General features: G+C 34.5%; 1 protein-coding gene across 12 annotated transcripts in view; it reads left to right on the forward strand.

The window, feature by feature from the left end:
• The window catches only part of CYLD (CYLD lysine 63 deubiquitinase), a 55,309-nt gene that overhangs the window by 14,438 nt on the left and 17,750 nt on the right, over positions 1-23,121 (forward strand). For 6 of the 12 annotated variants that reach the window (XM_036833325.1, XM_036833327.1, XM_036833322.1 and 3 more), the window contains 2 exons: positions 18,159-18,257; positions 19,831-19,947. The exons of 1 other annotated variant lie outside the window; for it this stretch is intronic. In XM_036833325.1, the coding sequence (XP_036689220.1) occupies positions 18,159-18,257; positions 19,831-19,947 (216 nt within the window). Of the gene's footprint in view, positions 1-17,169; positions 17,179-18,158; positions 18,258-19,830; positions 19,948-23,121 lie in introns of all 12 variants that reach the window. 5 more of the 12 variants (XM_036833316.1, XM_036833318.1, XM_036833319.1 and 2 more) reach the window with 1 other exon arrangement.

The following is a 23,121-nucleotide window of genomic DNA, read 5'->3' on the forward strand; positions in this document are numbered from 1 at the left end:
TTCTTGTATATCTTCCAGAGTTTCTTTATACAATATAATACATAGTCTTTTTCCCTTTTAGGCATGAAGCATAGTATTTACGCTGTTCTGAACGTGCTTTATTCTCTTCACTCTATTCTTGAGAGCTCTTTGTGGTATCTGAATAGAGAGGTTCTTCTCATTATTTACAGTGTTTATTTTTCCATTGTATTGTGGTTCCATAATTTATTGATTTCTTATTGATGGATATTTGGATTGTTTCTATTTTTTTACTATTACAAACAAATGCTGCATAGCTTTGTACATATAATATTTTCCACATGTGCTTAGCTTATCTATAGGATAAATTCCCAGAAGTGGGATTGTTTGGTGAAAGCTGCATGGATTTGTATTGTTCTAGATCCTGCTAAACTGCTTTCAGTAGTGGATTATAGACACTTTATATTCCTACCAGCACAGTGTGAGGGTGATTTATTTATTTTTTTTATTTTGTTCTTATTTTTTATTGGAAGTAGAGTATAGTGATTTACATGTTGTGGTTTCTTGGTGTACAGCAAGGTGATTCAGTTTACATATATATATGCGTGTGTGTGTGTGTTTGTGTGTGTGTACACACACTCAAATTCTTTCCATTATGGTTTATTAACAGGATACTGAATATAGTTCTGTGTGCCTATACAGTAGGACCTTGTTGTCTATCTATTTTACATAGTAGATTTGTTTCTGCTAATCCCAAACTCTAATTTACCCCTTCCCCACCCCCCTTTCTCCCTTTGTAACATAAGTTGTTTTCTATGTCTGTGAGTCTGTTTCTTCTGTTTTGCAATAAATTCATTTGTATCATTTTTTAGATTCCACAAATAAGTGATATCATATATTTGTCTTTGTCTGTACTTACTTCACTTAGTATGATAATCTCTAGGTCCATCCATGTTTGCTGCAAATGGCATATTTCATTTCTTTTTTATGGCTAGTAATATTCCATTGTATACATATACCATATCTTCTTTATCCTTCATCTGTCGATGGACATTTAGGTTGCTTCCATGTCTTGGCTATTGTAAATAGTGCTGCTGTGAATATTGGGGTGCAATGTATCTTTTTGAATTAGAGTTTTCTTCAGATATATGCTTAGGAGTGGGATTGCTGGATCATATGGTAGCGCTATTTTTAGTTTTTTTTAAAAAATATTTATTATTTATTTGGTTGCACCGGGTCTTAGTTGCAGGAGGCAGCATGAGGGCTCCTTAGTTGCAGCTTGCCGGCTCCTTAGTTGTGGCATGTGAACTCTTAGTGCGGCGGCATGCATGGGGATCTAGTTCCCTGACCAGGGATCGAACCTGGGCCCCCTGCATTGGGAGTGTGGAGACTTATCCACGCACTGCCAGGGAAGTCCCTTCTATTTTTAGTTTTTTAAGGAACCTCCACACTGTTTTCCATAGTGGCTGCAAACAGTTTACATTCTCCTCACCAACAGCATAGGAGGGTTCCATGAGGGGGATTTTTTATAGCCTTGTCATAAATTTTTTTTCCAATCTGATAGGTGAAGGATATATTTCAGTATAGTTTTATTTGCATGTCTGTGATGAATGTGGCTTGAGCATCCTTTTGTATGATTAGAGAGAAATTGTATTTCTCTTCTGTGGACTGTTATACATATTTACTGTCTATTTAAAAAAAATTGGATTATCGTTTTTTTTCTTACCATTCTTTCTTTATGTATTAGGGTTGTTAAACTCTTTTGAGATATGAGGTGCAAATGTTCCTGTCTCATTTGTCCCCAACCCTCATTTGTCATTAGTGTTTTTAATTGTTTGCTTATCTGATTGTCCTCATTTTTAAACATTGTGATAAAATATATATAATAAGATTTACCATTTTTAACCATTTTAAAGTGTACAGTCAGTGGCATTAAGTATATTTACAATGATGTTCAACATCACTGCCCGTTTCAGACCTTTTTCATAATCTCAAACAGAAACTCTACACCTATTTAGAAATAGCTCCCCATTTCTCTCTTCCCTCAGCCCCTGGTAACTTCTGTTCTCTATTTTCTGTCTTTATAAGTTTGCCTATTCTAGATACCTCATGTAAGTGGAATCCATACAATATTTGTCCTTTGTATATAGCTTATTTCACTTAGTTTAATGTCTTTTGACTTTGCTTTAGGTGATTTTTGTCACGCAGGATTTAAAATTTTTACATAGCTGAATTTATCAAATTTGTTAGAGGCATCTGGATTTTGTCATTCCAAGGTTATAAAGGAATTTCCCCATGTTTTCTTCTAGTACTCTTGTGGTTTTATTTTTTACATTTATATCTTTGATCCATTTTTATTTTATATGGTGTATGATGTGAATATGGATCTAATTAGTTTCCACCCCTGCCCAGATAGTTACCCACTTGTCCCAACACCATTTATTGAAAAGTTCGTCTTTTTCTTCCTCCTTTGAGATGCCACTTTCATGATACTAAACTCCCACATATACTTCAGTTATTTCTGGACTTTCTATTCTGTCTGTTCATGCTTCGGCACCACATTGTTTTTAATGATTCATTATAATATGTTTTAATAAGAGCCCTAGTCCTGTCTCATTGCTCTTCTGAGTTTTCCTGTTATTCTATATTGTCTTCTAAAAGTTTAATAGTTTTGCTTTTCACATTTAAGTGTATAATACACCTAGATTTTATTTTGTGTAGGATATGAGGTACATATACCCAATTTTCTCTACCATGCTTGCTGGGTATAAATCAAGTTTTAACATATGTATATATGGATCTCTTTCTGTGGTCTACTCTTTTTCTACATTAAGACCTCTAGGCGTTTATCATCATAGCTTTAGAAGAAGTCTTACAGCTGTAAGAGTACATTTCCCTTCTTGTTCTTTTTTTTTTTTATAACTAAACAGATTTATTAAAATTAATAACCAGGTGTTTTAATTGACATCAGAAGAGCAAAACAATAAACCCTGAGCTTGTTCTTTTTCTTAATGAGTGTCTTGGCTGTGATTGACCTTTGACTCTCCACTGTAAATTTAACAGTCAGCTTATCAAATACTATGAGAGTTCCGTTGGGATTTTGATTGGAATTGCAGTTAAGCTGTGGAATAATTTGAGGAAAATTGACATTTCTATTATATTGAAACTTCTAATACATGAACAATGTATAGCCTTTCATTTGTTTAATCTCTTTTTAGTAAAATTTTATAATTTTCTCCATTTCTTGCATGTATTCTGATACATTATAAAGTAAAACATATTTTCTAATAGTTTTTTGGTGATAAGTAGAAATATAGTCTACTTATAAAAACAGTTGTATTGAGATCTAATTCACATACCATATAATTCACTAGTTTAAGCCATACAATTCAGTGTATTGTAGTGTATTTACAGATACGTATAGTTATCACAACAATCAATTGGAGAACATTTTCATCAACTCAAAAAGGAACCCTGTACCTTTTAGCTATAACTCCATTATCCCTTCATCCTCCTCAGTCCTAAGCAACCATCAGTCTACTTTCTGTCTCTGTATGTTTGCCTGTTGTAGACATTTCATATCAATAGAATAATATAATCTGTGCTCTTTTGTGACTGACTTCTTTCACTTAGCATAATGTTTTCAAGGTTCATCCATGTTGTAGCATATATCAGTACTTCATTCTTTTTTATGCCTGAATAATATTCCATTGTAGTAATATACCACATTTTGTTTATCCATTCATCTGTTGATGACACTTGGGTTCCCTCCATCTTTTGGCTATAATGTATAATGCTGCTACAAATATTCGTGTACAGGTTTTTGTGTGGATGTATGCTTTCATTTCTCCTGGGTATATATCTAGGAATGGAATTGCTGGGTCATATGGTAGCTCATGTTTAATCATTTATGGAACTGCCAGACTTTTCCAAAGTGGCTTCACCATTTCGCATTTTACAGCGGTGTATGAGAATTCTGATTTCTTCATCTTTTTGTTGTTATTTGACTTTCTGATTCTAGCCATCCTAGTGGGTGTGAAGTAGTATCTCAGATGACTTTTGTGTGCTGAGTTTTGTTATAAACAATCTTATTAAAATCTTTATTCACAGTTTATCTGTAGATTACTTTTTTAGTAGCAAGTCATTATCATCTGCAAATACTGTTTTACCTCTTCCTTCTAATCCTTATATCTTTCATTTTTAAAATAGGTTTTGTTATCCTGGTGTCCCTGTAAATATAATATTGGATAGAAGTGGTGATAGCAGGCATCTTGGCCTTGCTCCTGATCTTAAAGTGAATGCTTTCAGCATTGCACTATGAAGTATGATGTTCATCATAGGATTTTATTGTTGTTGCTGTCATTTATCAGATTATAGAAGTTACCCACTGTTCCCCATTGTCAAAGTGTTTTATCATGAGTGGATATTGAATTTTATCAAACTTTTTTCTTTATCTATTGAGATAGTCCTATGTTTCTTTTCTTTTGATCTGCTAATTTTCTAATATTAAATTAGCCTTACATTCCTGATATAAGTCCAGTTTTATCATGTGTCAGGCATTGCTTGGTCTAGTTTGCTAATTTTTCCATGTTTCAAAATTAAAGAACACATTTGCATTGCATGTTTAAAAATTTTTTTACATAATGCCCTGGAATGGGCTTGCCTCAGGAAGGGCCTGTTCCTTGGAAAGTGTTGGGGTAAAATTAAAAAAAAATTTTTTTAATGCATGTGTTTAAATTAAAAAACATTTTTGTTTGGTAAAGTACATATGGCATAAACTTACCATCTTAACCATTTTTACAGGTACAGTTCAGTGGTATTAAACACATTCATAATTTTGTATAACAGTCATCACCATCTGCCTCCTTATGCTTTTCATCTTGTAAAACTCTGTACCCATTAAGCAGTAAACGCCCATCTCTCCCCTACCCTCAGCCTCTGGCAACTGCGGTTCTATTTCCTGTCTCTATGATTTGGATTACTCTAAGTACTTCATTTAAGTGGAATTGTACACTATTTCTTTTTTAATGATTAGCCACTCCACCCCGCCACTCCTTGGTAACCACCACTTCTACTCTCTGTTTTTCTGAGTTTGTCCTTTTCAGATTCCACATATAAATGAGATCATACAGTATTTGCCTTTTTCTTCAAAAAATTAAAAATAGAATTACCCTACAATCCAACAAGCCCACTTCTGGATTTATATCCAAAGGAAATGAAAACAGGATCTCAAAAAGATGTCTGCACTCCCATATGCATTACAACATTATTTACAGTAGCCAAGATATGGAAACAACCAAAATGTCCATCAACGGATAAATGGATAAAGAAGATGTTGTGGAATATTATTTGGCCATGAGAAAGAAGGAAATCCTGCCATTTATGACAATGTGGTTGGACTGTGAGGGCATTATGCTAAGTGAAATAAGGCAGACAGAGAAAAACAGTCTTGCCAGAGGATTCTCACTTTCATTTATTCAAAAAGCCATCTTCTGGATTTCTTAATCCTTTCTAGATATATTGATTTTCTGTTTCAGTAATTTTAAAAATTATTTTTTCTTTGACTTTTTGTGGATTTATTCTATTTTTTTCTAAACTGTTTAGTTTGAATGCTTAGCTTGTTAATTTTTAGTCTTTTTTTCTAGTGTAAAGCATCTAAGGCTATAGATTCTATGTACCCAACTACTTACATTCCATAACATTTGATATATAGTTATCTTGTTACCATTAAATTTGAAGTGTTTTGTAATTTCCTTCATGATTTTTTTAATGTAATTCATCAACTATTTTAAAATGTACTTTAAAAATTTTCAGGTGTCTGTTTTTATCGTTATTAATTTTCAATTTGATTGATATGGTGAGAGAATATGATACTAATCCTTTGACATTTGTTGAGGCTGGCTTTATGGCCTAGTATGTGATCAATTTTCAGAAATGTTCTGTGTGTACTTGAAAAGAATGTGTTTTCTTCAATTGGAGTTGCATGTAGTTCATGCATATTTTATATGTCCCTTAGGTCAAGCTAATTTATTATGCTATTCAAATTTTATGTATCATTACTGAGTTTTTAATTGTGAGGTCTAACAGTTACTGAACAAGGTATATTAAAACATCCCCCTGTGATGATGGATTTGTTAATTTCTTCTTAATTCTATAAGTGTTTGCTTTAATTTTGAAATTGTTAATTGCTGCATACAAGTTTAGAATTTTAGGTACCTAGAATTTAGAATTGTTGTATCTTCTAAGTGATTTCTTCATTATGTGGTGACTGCCTCCATCTCCAGTAATTCTTTTCTTTCTTTTTTTTTTTTTTGCCTCTAAATTCTGTTTTGTATGATATAGATAGGTTTTCTTTTGGTTAGTATTTTCCAGGTATGTCTCTTTTTTCATCATTTATGTTTTAGTTATGTCTCTTATAACCGCATATAGTTGGTTTCTTAATATAGTTTGACAATTTTTATATTTCAACTGAAGATTTTAATCTATTAATAGTTATCATTGCTGACCAATTGAGATTTATTTCTACCATCTTGTGTGTTTTCTATTTGTCCTACTTTGTCTGCCCTATCCCCAATGCGTTTTTTTGGATTAAGATGTTTCCCCCCACCCCACCTTCTTTACTCCCATTTTCCCACTCTATCCCACTTGGTTTTTTTTAGGCAGCATGTCATTTTTAAAAAATCCATTCTGATGATCTCTGTCTTTCATTTTTGTGTTTAATCTATTAACACTAAAGTAATTTTTGTTTTTTATGTTTTCTATTTGTCCCTCTGTTTTTCATCTTCTTACAGTCATTTTCTACCTTTTTGGTAGATTATTTGAAAAAGTTTAAGAATTATATGTTAATTAATCTATTGGTTTTAAGCTGTATTTCATTGTAATATTGCTTTTAGTGGTTTCTCCAGGGATTATAGTATATCCTTAATGTTTTAGTTTAGTTCGGGTTAACATTGTGCCAATTATATACATCAGTTTAAGGTGTAGAAACCTTGTAACCATGTAAATCTAGTTACCTCTTCCTCATTATTTATACTATTAATTGTCATGTACATTACATCTATGTACTTTAAAAAATGCACAAGAAAATGTTATATTTTTTGTGAAAAATCATTTATATGTTAAAGAATTAAAAGATCTGTGCATCTAGTTATCATTTTCCTTCATCCTGAGGAACTTCTTGTGGTGTTTGTTGAAGTGAAGTCTTCTAGAAATGAATTTCTCTTAATTTTCTTTGTCTGAGAATATCTTTATCTTGCCTTCATATTTGAAGGATATTTGGGTATATATAGAACTCTGCTTTAAGTTGGTTTTCTGTGATTTTCTGGCCTTCTAGTTTCTGATGAAAAGTCATCAGTAGCTTGAATCATTGTGACCCGTATGTAATGTAATATGTTGTTTCTCTTTGGGTGCTTTGAAGACTTTATATTTGGCTTACAGCATTTAACTATGATGTGCCTAGCATGATTTTCTTCATCTTTATCCTGGTTGGCATTTGCTAAACTTCTTGGATATGTAAATTTATGTATATATATATATTTTTTTTTTGTAAATTTATATTTTTTAACAAAGTAGGAAACGTCTAGCCATTTTTCTTTTCCTTCAAATGTTTTTTCTGTTCCTTTCAGTGTTCTCTATTTCTGTACCTTCAATTGGATATATGTCAAAATTTTTGGTATTGTCCCTTTATCCTTAAGGTTCTGTTAATATTTTTTCAAATTTTAGTCCCTCTGTTCTTTAGATAATTCTATTGTTCTACCTTCAGTTTTATTCACTTCCCCCTCTTTTATCTGCATTGTGCTTTTAACACATCCAATACATTATTTTTTGAGATATTGTATTTTTAAGTTTTTAAAAGTATTTTAAGACTTTCCATCCAGTTCCTTTTTTTGTTTCTCTAGTTTTTATTTCTCTGATGAGATATTCCTATCTTCTCCTTCACTGTAAGCATATTTTTCTTTACTTCATTAAGCATAGTTATAATAGCCTCTTTACAATTCTTTTCTGCCAATTACAACATCAGAATCATCCATGCATTGGTATCCATTGCAGTTTTTTCTTTTGAGACTGTCACGGTTTACTGTTGTTTTTTTTTTTTTGGTATGTTAAGCAATTTTTAAAGTTTTTTGTTTTGTTTTGTTTTACTTTTACTTTTAGCATTAGTACAAAACCTTCATAAGAAGGTCATTTTAGTTGTAAGCCAGTAGTTCTCCACCTGTGGTGATTTTGCCCCTGGAAGACATTTTGCAATGTCTGGAGACGTTTTTGATCATCGCATCTGGGGTAGGAGTACTGCTTGAATCTAGGGGATAGAGACAGAGATGCTGCTAGACATCCTACAGTGCAGCAAGCAGCCCTCCACAAAAAAAAGATCTGGTCCGAAATGTTAGCCTTGCCGAGGTTGAGAAGCCCTGTCCTAGTAAGCAAATTCTGTGAGTTATGCTAATTTTATAATGTTAAATTGCTGGATAGCTAAGGGGAATCCCTTGTAAAATCAATTTTCTTTCATTATTTATTCTTACAGGGATAATCAACTCTATGCTAATATTGTCTCACCAGAACCACATGGATAAATGTAATTTAACTTGTCTTACCAAATCAAATATCTCTGTGGGTATTTCTTTTTCTTTCTTTCTTCCCTTTTTTTTTTTTTTTTAAAATGTCCAAAGGGTACTTTTGAAAGCTCAAAACCTTATTAGTATAAGCATCCTTTTTACCTACCTTAATTGAATTCTTTGAATTTTCCGTTTTACAACCTAAATATAATTTCATTATATCAAGTAAGTTGGGAGGCTGGGGAAATCATTAGTTCAGTATTATAATTTAAGAAAGAAAAAGATACCTGAAATACGAGGTTGGCTTATGTATAATTGATTGTGTTTTCTCAGTTTGCCGTGATAGATAGAATAAAAAGATTTGAAATGCCCCCCACCCCCCTTTTTTTCAAACTCCAGAGCTGTATTTCTTTCTGTATACTTTTTCCATATCTCGATTTGGTTTGAAATGTAAATGATCTTGGGTTCTACAGTAGCACTTAAGAAGAAAAGAAAAGAAAAAGCTACCATTTCTATTTTTCATGTGATGGAATTATATATAACCTCACAAAGAATTCATCTTTAGTAGTATTTATCTTCAAAAACATTTACAATTATATTTTATTTAAATAGTGATGTAGGATTAAAATAATCAAAATTAGTTACATGAATCTCTTAGGAATCACTTGTCAGGCAAACTTTGATCTTATAGATCAGTGACTATCATTGTCATTGTTACTGGCTCTCAGAGCAGTGACAGGCAAGGCAAAGAATGCTTTTTTTTTTCTTTTAAACCTTCATTTTCATAAACCATGAATAGAAGATAATTAGGAATGATACCAGCTTTTATTACATAATACACCAATTATACTTTTTTTGCCAACCAAATAAAGCCTGCAAATAGGCTTTAAAAAGCAAAGTTTGTCTAAACAAAAATTAATTTCATTTATTAAATTAAATAGGTCTTCATCTATATTTCATGTCATCATTACCACCCATTTCTTGAGAAAGAAGAAAATAGTCATAATCTCATTTAGTTTCTTGGTTTTTTTCTTGCCCTATTACCTTCACTCATAGGACAAAATTATTTACAGCATTAAAAACATTTTTTTGGAAGCAGTTGAACAGTTGATGAGATTAGGAAAGAATTCATCCTATTTCAATTGCTTATTACAGTAGGCTTCTGAAGAATACCATTGACTAAAAATGCAGGAGTTCTTCAACCTGTTAAGAGTTTTTTCCTCTCTTTGTTACTGTTTTATTTTTTTTTTATTTTTTAATTAATTTATTTGTTTTTGGCTGCATTGGGGTCTTTGTTGCTGTGCACGGCCTTTCTCTAGTTTGTGGCGAGCCGGGGCTACTGTTCATTGCGGTGCGTGGACTTCTCATTGTGGTGGCGTCTCTTGTGGTGGAGCATGGACTCTAGGCATGCGGCTTCAGTAGTTGTAGCACACGGGCCCTAGAGAGTGCGGGCTTCAGTAGTTGCGGCGTGTGGGCTCAGTAGTTGTGGTGCGCGGGCTCTAGAGTGCAGGCTCAGTAGTTGCAGCACACTGGCATAGTTGCTTGGCGGCATGTGGGATCTTCCTGGACCAGGGATGGAACCCGTGTCCCCTGCATTGGCAGGCACATTCTTAACCACTGTGCCACCAGGGAAGTCCCGTTTGTTACTGTTTTAAATACTAAAAACCTCTAACATATCTAATTCGACATTATATTCAGGTTCTTAAACTGTTGTGATGAAGCATATCAATTAGTGCCTCCTCTAAATTTCTGCTTTTTTTAGTCCAGTCTGTATTGTCTTTTTTAGTTTGGGGGGTTAGGAATGTAATACTAATTTTATTTTTTAGATTATGTAGTGCATTCATGTTCGCACAGAATTTTCAAAGGGTGTATGAGACCTTTTCCTCCTAGCATTGCCCCCCCAACTACCTAATTATCTTCTGTATCCTTCTTGATTAATTCGTTTCTTTGTTGTTCAGTGTTTGGATATTTTATACACTTTTTTGTACCTTCTTTTTATAATCTTAACAATTTTAGTGAGTTTTAATTGACATATAGTAAACTGCACATATTTTAAGTATATAGTTTGTTATGTTTTAACGAATGTGTAGACCTGTGAGACCTTTACCGCAGTCAAGATAGTGAGCATGTCCGTCACCCCAAGGTATGCCCCTTGTGTTTGCTTCCTTCCACTCTGCGTGTCCCATCCTCCAAAATCTAGGCAACCATTGATCTTTCTTCTGTCAGTATACATTTGTTCACATTTTCCTAGAATTTCATATAAATGGAGTAACTCAGGATGTATTCTTTTTTTTTTTTTGGTCTGACTTATTTCATTCAATGTAATTATTTGTTGACTCATCCACATGTCCCTTTTGTTGCTGAGAAGTATTCCATTCTATAGTGAGAAATAATATATATATATTATACATGTATAATATATATTATATATGTATAATATATATTATATATGTATAATATATATTATATATGTATAATATATATTATACATGTGTAATATATATTATATATGTATAATATATATTATATATATGCATTATATATATTATATGTGTGTATAATATATATATATTATATATAAATGTATAATATATATATGTCTCTGCCCCTGAGTCTTGCTCATGTTTGGTCTTTGACCCAGGTTCCTGACACAGAGCTCCTAAAATCCTTTGGAATTTTCTGGGTGATAGAAGTGTCTTTTGTTCTTATGAGGTGATTCTTAGTGGGCTCCTGGGTGGAGGGCTGGTCACTACAGAGACCAAGCCATGATTAGAACTTTCAGCCACAGCTCCATTCCCTGGAGAGGGGAGAGGAGCTGGAAATTGAGTTAATAATCAAGCATGCCTATCTGATGAAGTCTCCATAAACATTCCCGAAGTATGGGGTTTTGAGAGCTTGCAGGTTACTGCAAAGCTTACGGTCTTTTGGGACTGAGCCCTTAACTTGTGGGATTTGCCGCTAACCCCAGGCAGATAGCGTCAGAACCAAATTGAATTGTAGGACACCCAGCTGGTGTCACAGCTTAGTGTGGGAAAACTCCTCACACGTTTGGTGGCCAGAAGTGTCAAAATTGTTGTGAGCATGAGAGCAAAGGAAAAGACAGTGTGTTTTCCCTATAAGCATAAGGATATACCAGTTTGTTTTTTCATTCACTTGTTGGTGGATATTTGGCTTGTTTCTTTTTAGTTTGTGGCCATTATGAATAATGCTGCTATGAAAATTCATGTATAAGTCTTCGTATGGACATAGGTATTCATTTCTCTTGGGTAAATACCCAGATGTGGAATGGCTGGTACTATTGTAGGTGATTGTTGAACTTTAAAAACAAAACAAAACAAAACAAAACAACAGCAACCTGCCAAACGGTCTTTCCAAAGTGGTTATACTATTTTACATTCTCAGCAGCAGTGTGTGAGAATCCCAGTTTTTGCATGTCCTTGCCAGCGCTTGGTATGGTCAGTCTTATAAATTTTAGCTATTCTAATAGCTATATAGTGGCATCTAGTTGTAGCTTTAATTTTCATTTTCCTGATGGCCAGTGATGTTGAACATCTTTTTATGTGCTTATTTGTCATCTGTATATCTTCCTTGGTGGAGTATCTGTGCAAATCTTTGGCCAATTTCTTGTTAATTTATTTTTATTATTGGGTTTTGAGAATTCTTATAAATCTGAATATAAGCCCTTTGTCAGATATATGATTTAAAAATATTTGAGATTATTATATATTTGCATGCAGTTATAATAAATAATACAGAGAGATCTTGTGTACCCCTTACACAGTTTTCCCCAAAGGAACATCTTATACAACTACAGTGTAAGATCACAACCAGGGTGTTGACATTGATATGGTCAATATACAGAACATTCCCATTACCACAAGGATACTTCATGTTGCCTTTTCATTGTCACACTGCCCGTCTTGTCCCCAACCACTAATTTGTTCTTCATTTCTACAATTCTGTCATTTCAAGAATCCTTTTGAGATTGGCTTTTTTCACTCAGCGTAATTCTCTAGAGATTCATCCATGTTGTGTGTATCACTGGTTTATTCCTTTTTATTGCTGAGGTATAGTCCATGTTGTGGCTATACCACTATTTGTTTAACAGTTTTCCCATTGAAAGACATCTGATTTGTTTCCAGTTTTTAGCTGTTATAAATAATGCTTATAAACATTTGTGTAGAGTGAACACAAGTGAACATAAGTCTTCATTTCTCTGGTATAAATGTCCAGGTGTGCAACTTCTGGTCATGTGGTATTTGCATGCTTTTTAAGAAACTGCCACACTTTTCCAGAGTGGCTGTACCATTTTACATTACCATCAACAATCTATGAGTGATCCAGTTTTTCCACATCCTCACCACCGTTTGGTGTTGTCACTATTTTTTATTTGAGCCATTCTGAGATGTGTGTAGTCATATCTCACTATGGTTTTAATTGAATTTCCCTGATAGCTCATGATGTTGAATATCTATTTTCATGTACTGATTGCCATTTATGTATCTTCTTTAGTGAATTTTGTTTTCATCTCTTTTGCCCATGTTTTCATTGGATTATTTGCTTTTTTACTGTTGAATTTTGAGAATTCTTTGTATGTACTAGACACTAGTCCTTTGTTGGATATGTGGTTTGGAAATATTTTTTTTCCCAGTCTGTAGCTTATCTCTTCATCCTCTTAACAGAGTCTCTCACAAAGCAAAAGATTTTGATTTTTATGGAGTCCAGTGTTTCTGCCTGTTTTGTATTTCTTCTCTGTTCCCTTCTTCTCTTGCTCTCTTCCTTTGTGGTTTGATGACTTTGTTTAGTGGTATGCTAATATTCCTTTCTCTTTATCTTTTATGTAAAAAGTTTTCTGTTTTTCATTTTTTCCTAAGTGTGTTTGTAATTGCTTATTGAAGCATTTTTATCATGATTGCTTTACAGTTCTTTGTCAGATGATTCTAACATCTCTGTCATCTCAGTGTTGGCATTTATTGACTGTCTTTTTAAATTCTTTTTGGCATCTTCCTGGTTCTTGGTATAATGAGTGATCTTTATTTGAAACTTGGACAGTTGGGTATTATATTCTGAGGTTCTAGATCATATTTAAACTTTGTTTTTGCCGCTTCAAGGGGTGTGTGTCACCTCATTATTGTCAGGTGGAAGCAGAAGTCCAGATTCCCCGCTTGGCCTTTGTTGGAGTGGGTGTGGCTGCTGTGTTTGGCTGCAGTAGAGTGATTATTGTCTAAAAGTTTCTGTCTTACTAGGGTTTGTCTTTCCGCATTCTTTGACTAATGAGAGGATACCTTTGTTGGGAGTTTTTGTCTCTCGCCATTGGCATTTCCAGGTTGCTGCCTTCTTCAGCTCTAAGTCTGGGATATGTGAGGCAATAAGAAAACCCAGGGAAATCTCGCGTCACTCCTTAGGTCCTGTGCTCCCTAGCTGATCTGCCTTCTCCTCTTTGCCTTTCAGAGGCTTCTCAGTTTTGTTTTATATGTTACATCCAGAGTTTTTAGCTGTACTTCTCAGGAGGAATAGGAAAAAGTACACCAACTTATCTTCCCAGAAGAGTAAATTGCACCTTTTTAAAAAAAGCTAACAGTAGATCGATCATAGGGATCATTTTATATTAGTACATAAATTGCATACTTAATCTTTTGCTTAAATTATTGCATTGTATTTCATTTTATAAATGTATCAGTTTTTTGAAACCAGTCCCCTACTGTTAAGGCTGTTTTCAGTCTTTTGCTATTATAAACAATGCTTCAGTGAGTAATGTCATATGTATGTTTCAGTTTGCGTGTATCCAGTATAGCTAAAAGATTACTTATGTGTTCATTTGATAGAAGAGTCACTTTGTCCTGAAGAAAATTAAAGTATTTCATTTTAGACAGATCTAATTGTGAAAAAGTCACTCCTTGTATGATATGTGCTTACCTCTACCTTCCTATAACTTCCCTCATTGATTCTAGTTCTAACTGGGGATGAAGTTAGGACAAATCCAGCCCCTCTTCCTTGTAGCAACCCTCAGATATTCAAAGATGAGTGTCCTTGACACCTACCTACATCTTCTGTTCTCCAGTCTAAATAGTTTGAGTAGTTTTAGCCATTTCTCATATGGCATGCCTTCCAGATATTCTGAATAAGACCTGGTTTGTTAAAGACACCTTCACACTTAGACACCTGGAGGGGAACAGAATACCGTAGTCTGTATGTAGACTAATTATTGCAATAGAACAGGACTTCGGCAGAAAAGGTTTTGGGACAGCCCTGTCACAGTTTGAATTATATTCCCAGAGACACGGTAATGCCTTCCTTGCATGGAGTTGGTAGTATTTCTTGACTAAATGAATGCACTTATAAACTAATGAATTAATGATTCCTAAACTTAGGCTTGACTTAAATCCCCAGTTTTGTTCACATGTACTTCTGCTTCTGATCTATATTTGTATGGTTGATTTGGGGGACATATGGCAGGACTTTACATTTGTCCCTGTTTAACTTCATGTCGTTAGAGCTATCCAGTCTTCCATTTTCAGATCATTTTGGATACTAATTCTGTCCTTTCGTGTTTTGTCTCTCTCAATATCATGTCACCTGTAGATTTTTCTTGTGTGCCGTCAATATACTTTTCTGAGTATTTAAATGGGATATATTATACTCATATTTACATTAAAATATTTATAAGATCTTAAAAAAAAGATAACTTCCTGGAAGTAGACTTGCTGGGTCAAAGGGTGTGTGTACTTTACACTTTGATAGATAATGCTAAGTGGCCTTCTGTAGAGATTGTTAGCCTGAATCACCCTGAGTGTTGTCTGTATAGGCAGGACTCCTCTCATATGAGACAATTAGAGCCCAAAAGTTTATTTTGAAGCACTAGATCACAGTGTGCAACCCTGATGTTATCTCTATGGACCATCCAGGATTTCTTGAACAATTTTTCATATAAAATTGTTCATTTAATTGTTCAATAAATTGTTCATTTATTTCATATAAAATAAAACAATATTTCGTATAAAATATAAGGGAAATATTTATTTTGATCAGTCTCACTGTAAGGAGATTTTTGCATTGTTGTTGTGTATAGTATGTTTGGTATTGGGTTTTATAATTCTTCATTCTACCCAAGTAAACTTACATTTTCTTCAGTAGATTTCTCCATGGACATTAAATTCTCATTTGGGTTTGAATTATGCTCTTGTGGCTGATGATGTTAAGCAGTACATCAGTTAAGCAATTTTTCTCAATTTAGTGGGTCATTCAAATTCACAGACATTTCTTGTGGTTTGTTATTGTTCACTGGTTTATTGTTATGATTTCCAACCCAAGTTTCTTCCAGGGATTTTTCTTTTTCTGATTAAATCAATAAGAGTGATGGGCAGGCTGCTAATTTTATCATCTTGAATGCACTCCTGCTGTGTATATATAATGGGTGCTTTTGGCTTCATTTCTTTTCTCAACACAGTGTCCATGTTGTTGTGTATATCAGTTGTTTATTCTTTTTTTTATTGCTATGTAATATTCCATTGCATGAACAGATCACAGTTTGTTTATCCATTCTCCTGTAGAATGCATTGTTCCAGCTTTTGGTTATTACAAATAAGGCTGCTATGAACATTTTATACATGCCGTTTGGTGGACATGTCTTGCTATCTCTTTTAATATCTTTTAATCAGGATTGTTTTAATCTCACAAAATTGCCTGCCCAATTTATTCCTTACTTTGTTTACTTTCTCATACTTGCCTTTTCCTGTGGTGGTAATCTCTTAAAATTCATTTAAGATAGAAGGCTTTGATTTTGGATCATGAATATAGTTGTGATAAAGAAAGAAGAATTAGTTGGTATGTAACTCCTGGAGGGCAAGTTAGATATGGCATGTGACCCTTTATCTGCATAGAATTCTGCAGGACTGTCCTGTTCCTCCGAGTTGATATTTGAGCGCCTACCTCCCCCATGACAAAGTCTTTGGCAGAAGAGAACCACCATTTCCAGCTCCAGTGCCCTGCATATTCCTAACCCTTGGAGCTCTCCCCTAGCATCACCAGCAGAGTTGTCACCACCAGCTCCTCCGCTGGGCCTTTTGGTACTGCCAGGCGGCCTTAGTTAAGACCATTTTCTGCCTTTATTATAATCACCGCTAACTGTATAATGTATATAGATTATGGTATACATGTGAATATCTTTTCAAAATGTACTTACATGCAATTAATTACAGTTAATAGTGGGAGTTAGTTTTCTTTCGTCAATTTATATGCTGTAATTTGGAAACTTTTGCCAGTGACTAAGAAGTTTTACCTTTCACAGTAACTCTCACATGTGGTATTTAGAGATATTTGAATGGTAACATCATAAAAATATTGGTAAATAGCCTTTCATTTACTATATCACTTGGTTAAACACATGGTTATTCAGTATTCATATTTTTGAATTAAAATAATATTCCGTTTGATCACATTATGAGACAGTTAAGATATAGTTTAATAATGCATTCTTCTCGCCCTCCAACTGTGGAAAAAAGTTACCAAGCATCATTTATATATAATTAATTCAGTATTATTTCCTTTTTCTTAAAAAAAATAGCCTTTTCCTTGTGTTTAAAATGTAAAACTTTCCCTCTTTTTCTCTTTCTGTTCTCAAAAATCCACTGTGGGTGATATTGTTTTTGCCGATACACAGCTTTATCAGGTAGGACTCTTAAGTGTCATGTTGGACTCCACGGATATGTTGAACTTTCCAGGGGAAAACTTTCCAGACTGACTTTTCTACATTTGCTTGATCAGTTTTTGTGAATATCTTATGAAAATCACTGGCCTTTAAGGTTTAAGGTAGTCTTTGTATCAGAAACAAAATTATTGCACCAATTTTTCAAAAAAGTTTTAAGTGTTTTCTTCAGAAATATTGTTGCTATTTATCTCTGGCTTTCTGCATTATTCATTTGTGTATTTCTCTGTGTTTTTTCTCTTATATGTATATGTGTTTGTGTTATTCTTAACATATATATATATATTTTTTTAAAAAACTGATACATATACCAAACCAGACTTTTTCCAATCTGTGTCCCATGAAATATATTAATCTGAGATGCTAAGTAGAGTGGCACAAAAAACATTATCAAATAAGTTATCAAACTTATCAAATAAGTTATCAAAATTATCAAATAAGTTTACTATATCCCTTTTTGAGAGATTCACAATGCATATTAGCATATTAAAGGTTCTGGGGTTATGCAGTAAAGAAGTCTGTTTATCTCATCATCTTCTAGAGATATTTGAGAGTGGGACACTTCATAACACACTGGGGTGTTCTGGGGATACTGATTTGGGAAATCCTGCAAAAAACTGAGTAAGGTTTTCTTGGTGGTGTTTCAACATATAAAATAAAATTGATTAAAAGTGGTTAAATTTTCAAGAAGTTAAAGCACTTAGCTGAATTGTACTTGGGGTGTATTATCTTGTAGAAATTATGTTTTGAAATACAACAATGATATATTTTTGGTATGATCTTTTTCAGTACTTTTTATGGCCTTGACGAATTTGTAAAACTACTCTGAAAATTCTGTTTTTTTGTTGGAAAGGGATTGTTGTTGTTATTGTCATTATTTGCTCAATTGTTTCTCTTCTATAAAAATTTGCTTTTATCTTTAAAAAACATGTTTACTGTTTCAGATAGCATTACACAGGAAAGGAGGCCTCCCAAACTAGCCTTTATGTCAAGAGGTGTTGGGGACAAAGGTTCATCCAGTCATAATAAACCAAAGGCTACAGGTATGGATTAATAGAATACAGTTCTTAGTTATTTACATGGTTTTTGATTTGCCATAGCATTGAAAAAAGGTTAAAACGTATTACTCCTTAATGTATATGTAGACTTTCTTCTTGCAAACATTTTTAGTAGTTTACTAAAAAATGTTTATAGATGGTGTTGCTTAAGCCAAGGGTTCGCAACCTTTTCTAAATGATGAAAAGTTTCCTGTGGGGACCTGTGTCTATTTCTGGTCCATATATGCTGGTTTTTGGAATTCCCTACTTGTAACATTTGTACATATAGTTTAGAGTTGCACTGTACAAAATAATCATTTATGGATAGTGTTTATAGGATAAAGTATACTATAGATTATGTGGATTTTGCTAACAGAGGTGACACAAATTAAATTCCAAACCACTAAGCAAAAATTTTTGTCTTTCTTCCAGAGACTCCCTTACAATACATGTGGAGTTTTTAGTTGTTTTTTGGTTAGCTTCCACATATTTCATAGATGTATAGGGTGGTAGTTATACAAGCTAAACAGCTAATTTAAAAAGCTGCAAGAATTTTTAACTCAGATGTAGGTTAAGAAAAGAATATTTTTTCCTCAGTTATCTAGTGAAGAAAACTTTTTCAGCTTATTTAAAAGGAAATTGTACTTTAAGAAATATTTTATGTGACATTGGACCCTGGGAGACGTAGAATTAAATAGAATATGTAAGTGGTAGATAGCATTTTTTATGTTAATCTATGGCTCTAGATAGGCTAGCACCAATTTGCTACTCTCACTTAAATATGAATAGCCTAAAGATTTTCTTAAGATATGTGTACTACTTATGTTGTAGCAGATCTTAGTTATAGGTATGAAGTGTAGAGTTATCTGCTTTAAATTGAAAAAGAAATCAGATTTTGTTGTAGGTTCTAGAGAACCCACTGCTGTCAACGATAGCATGTCCTCTTAGTAATGAGGCAGGGGAATGTCTTGATGTGTCTGTGGCATAGCTACACTAACACTTTCTTACATTTAATAAATCTAATGTATAAGAAATAATACTGCTTCACTTTTTCAGAGACATGAAGAAATTCAGCAAGAGATTTGTTGACTAACAATTCCAAAATGTTTAAACCTTAAATCTTTTAAACTTAATTTATGCATCTATTTATATACATTTGAAGACTGCCTTCTTTTGAGGGCAACCGTTTTAAAATAATATGTTAAGTTTGTGAACCAAGAGGTTCGTCAAATGAAACTGGGGAATGGTGATTTTGACATTTGGAAATAAGCCATAGTACATGAAATGATTTTTTAAAGCAGTTTGTTTAAAAAAAAAAAAAAAAAAAGCAGGCTTTTCTTTTAACTTAACTCCTGTTCTCCTCTTATATCGTTTCTTGGGCTGAAGAATCTTTTTGACACTGCAAAAATGGTTACCAAAATTTTAAAAGCTGAAGGCACTAATAAAATATATTGTGTTTGTATACATCTGTTGGTTGTGTAAATAATTGTTAACACCATATACATATTATTTTCTCTTACGGAAAAACTTTCACACCATATTGACTTTATTTTTAAAAGGAACTTTTCTTGTTCCATAGGATCTACCTCAGACCCTGGAAATAGAAACAGATCTGAATTATTTTATACCTTAAATGGGTCTTCTGTTGACTCACAACCACAATCCAAATCAAAAAATTCATGGTATATTGATGAAGGTAATCTATAATTTTAGTGTTCTTTATAATGATTCTCTCCTTTTAACTCACTAGAGCAAAAATGGCTTTTTCACCAATATAGATAGTTTTTGGAAACAGAATGAGTAGACCATTCTTTATTAATATTGCTGAATTAAAATATTATACACACTTTGAACTGCACTGCTGTTAAGGTTAATGTAATATTTAGAAAATGTATTAGCAGCTTGTTCTCTGCACTTCATTGATCTGTTTAAGGTAGAAGATCTCTAGAATCAGTTGAATCATTTAAAGACTTTACTATCTTGATATCCTTTTTTTTGATACCACTTTTAAAAACTCTACCTTCCCTTGGTTTGGGACATCACTTTCTTCTGGTTTATTCTTTTTTCTTTTGTTCATCTGTTCAACAAGTATATATTGAATGCTTACTGTGTGCCAGCAACAGATGAAGAATTGCAGCCTTGATGAGTGTAATGAAGGCGTGTGATGCTGTGAGAGTATATTAAGGGATGCTTTTACTTGAGGGGCTCAGGGATATTTCTAGGAGGAAGTGATATGAGCTTAGATTTACCAGGGGAGTGATAGATAACAAATTGAAATGGGGCAGAAGAACGTTTTAGGCAGAAAGAACAGCATATGTAAAGGCCTTGTGGTAAAATGGAGCTGGTGTTTGCCAAGGACTAAAGAGAGCCAGAGTAGCCAGAACAGAGAGATAGAACATTTTATGAGATGAGAGTGGAATGGCAAACAAGGCCAGGGCATGTGGAGCCTGGTGTACCCTATTAAAAGGGAATGGCAAGCCACTGAAGGATTTTCAGCAAGGGGTTTGCAGGGTTTGCCTTTTGAAAAGATGATTGTGGCTGCAGGGTGGACAGGGGAGTAAAGCAGGGGCTGTGTGAATGCAAGGACACCGTTGAAGGCTGCTGATAGGCTCAGCCGTAGATTATAGTAGCTGGGGCTAGACTTGTTGGGGAAGGGATGGGGAGAGGTGGATGGCTATGAGATATCAGAAGTGAATTGACAGGACTCACAGATTGAAAGTGAGAGGTAAGGAAGAAAGAGATGTGAGTGATGACTCCTAGTTTTCTGGCCTGCATACTTAGGTGATGATGGAGGAAGGTGATGGATTAGGTGGTTGTGGAGGAAAGTGATGGATTTGCTTTGAATATGTTGAGTTTGAGGAGCCTTTTAAACTTCCCAGAGTTGATTTATCAAGCGGGCAGTTGCATATGCAGATCTGGAGCTTAAAAGAGATGTTAAGAGCTGGAGAAATAAATTTGTAGGTTGCCTTCACGTATGTGGGAATTAAAATCCTGTGAGTAGTGTCACCTACAGAGAAAGTAGGGATGGAGGGTGTGGCTTAAGTCTGAGCCTTGAGGAGCATAATGGCTGGGAGGGGGAGAAGTCTTCAAAGGAGACAGAGAAAAGGTAACCAGAGGATGTGGGCAAAACAAGAGGTTATTGGGTCAAGAAGCCAAGAAGCTAATAGACACCAGTGTCGAATTCTGAGAGGGCAAATAAGATAAAGACCACACAAAAACCCATTGGATTTAGCCAGTGGCAGTCGCTGATGGCCTTGTGAGTTATGTTCTTACGGAGCGAGGAGATGGAGACATGAGTCCAGTTGCCTAAAATATAAGTTTCGGCTCCATCCTGAACCTCCTCTCTCTCTCATTAGTCACATCCAGGTGTCACCAAGTCCTAGGGATTTCCTCCTCTTTAATATCACTAGAATCCTTCCCCTCTCCTCATTTCTGAAACCACTGCCTTAGTTCAGATCCTTTCCTTTGTTTTTTACTGTCTGGATTAATATAGTGACCTTCTAACTGGTCCAAAAAGACATATGAAGTAATGAAATTTGTATGGAGTAAGCCTGCATCCTTAAATTAGAAAATAGAAGCAATTCACTTGTAAAAGAACATCATATCTGTAGTTGTTTTACTTACACATTTTTTTTTTTTTTTAATGTAAGGGCTTGGGTGCTCTTATAGCTACTTTATTTATTTATTTATTTATGGCTGTGTTGTGTCTTCGGTTCGTGCGAGGGCTTTCTCTAGTTGCGGCAAGCGGGGGCCACTCTTCATCGCGGTGCGCGGGCCTCTCACTATCGCGGCCTCTCTTGTTGCGGAGCACAGGCTCCAGACGCGCAGGCTCAGTAGTTGTGGCTCACGGGCCCAGCTGCTCCGTGGCATGTGGGATCCTCCCAGACCAGGGCTCAAACCCGTGTCCCCTGCATTAGCAGGCAGATTCTCAACCACTGCGCCACCAGGGAAGCCCACTTACACATTTTAAAGGCTATTCTTTATAACATTTGATTCATTTATTCAATTTTTTTTTATTACAAATATTGAGTATTTTCTTGTGTTAGTGGCTATACCAAGTGTTATGGATCCAACCATGGAAAAGACTAACAAAGTTCCTCGTTGTAGGGAGCTTATATTCTAGTTGGTATGATAGACAATAAATGTATAGACAGACAAGGTAACTGTGACATGTGCAATGAAGGAAATGAACAAGGTGATAACAGCTGGTGGGAAGCTGGCTCCAGAGGCGGTTTGGAAAAGAGTCTTTGAGGAAATGATATTTATGTTGAGATCTGGATGATGTGAATGAAACTGCCAGAAAAAGAGCTTGAGAAGAGCATTCCAGGCAGAGGAAATAGTAAAGGCAGAGGTCCTGAGGTGAGAAATTATATTTGGGGAACAGGAAGTAGGCCAGAGCGGCTGCAGCAGAGTAAGCAAGGAAGAGAGGTGTATGAAATGAGTTTGGAGGGGTAGGTAGGAGCCGGATCGTTTAGGACCTAGTAAGTGTTGGTAAGAAGTTTAGTATTTATTGTAAGAGTACTGGAAAGCCATTGACGGTCTTAAACAAGGGAATGATACAAGATCACGTAAGATCTTTAAATTTTAAAAAGATCTCACTAGTTGTGGTATGGTAATTAGATTGGAGAGGGGCGAGAAGAGGGACAGAGAGTCCAGGTAAGAGACTGGTTGCAGGGTGAAAGATGATGGTGGCTTTGACTGGGGAGATGATGGGAGAGGGTAAGAGGGGTGGACAAATTTGAGGTATATTTTGGAGGTAGAAACAACATCTTGCTTTATGGAATTGAGTGTTGGGCTTGGGGGGTTGACGGTTTGGGAAAGAAAATAATAACTTAAAAAATGTTTAGATTAAATATCATCAGTAAAGAAT

This window comes from Balaenoptera musculus, chromosome 19, assembly GCF_009873245.2.
Source record: "Balaenoptera musculus isolate JJ_BM4_2016_0621 chromosome 19, mBalMus1.pri.v3, whole genome shotgun sequence".
Classification (NCBI taxonomy): Eukaryota; Metazoa; Chordata; class Mammalia; order Artiodactyla; family Balaenopteridae; genus Balaenoptera; species Balaenoptera musculus.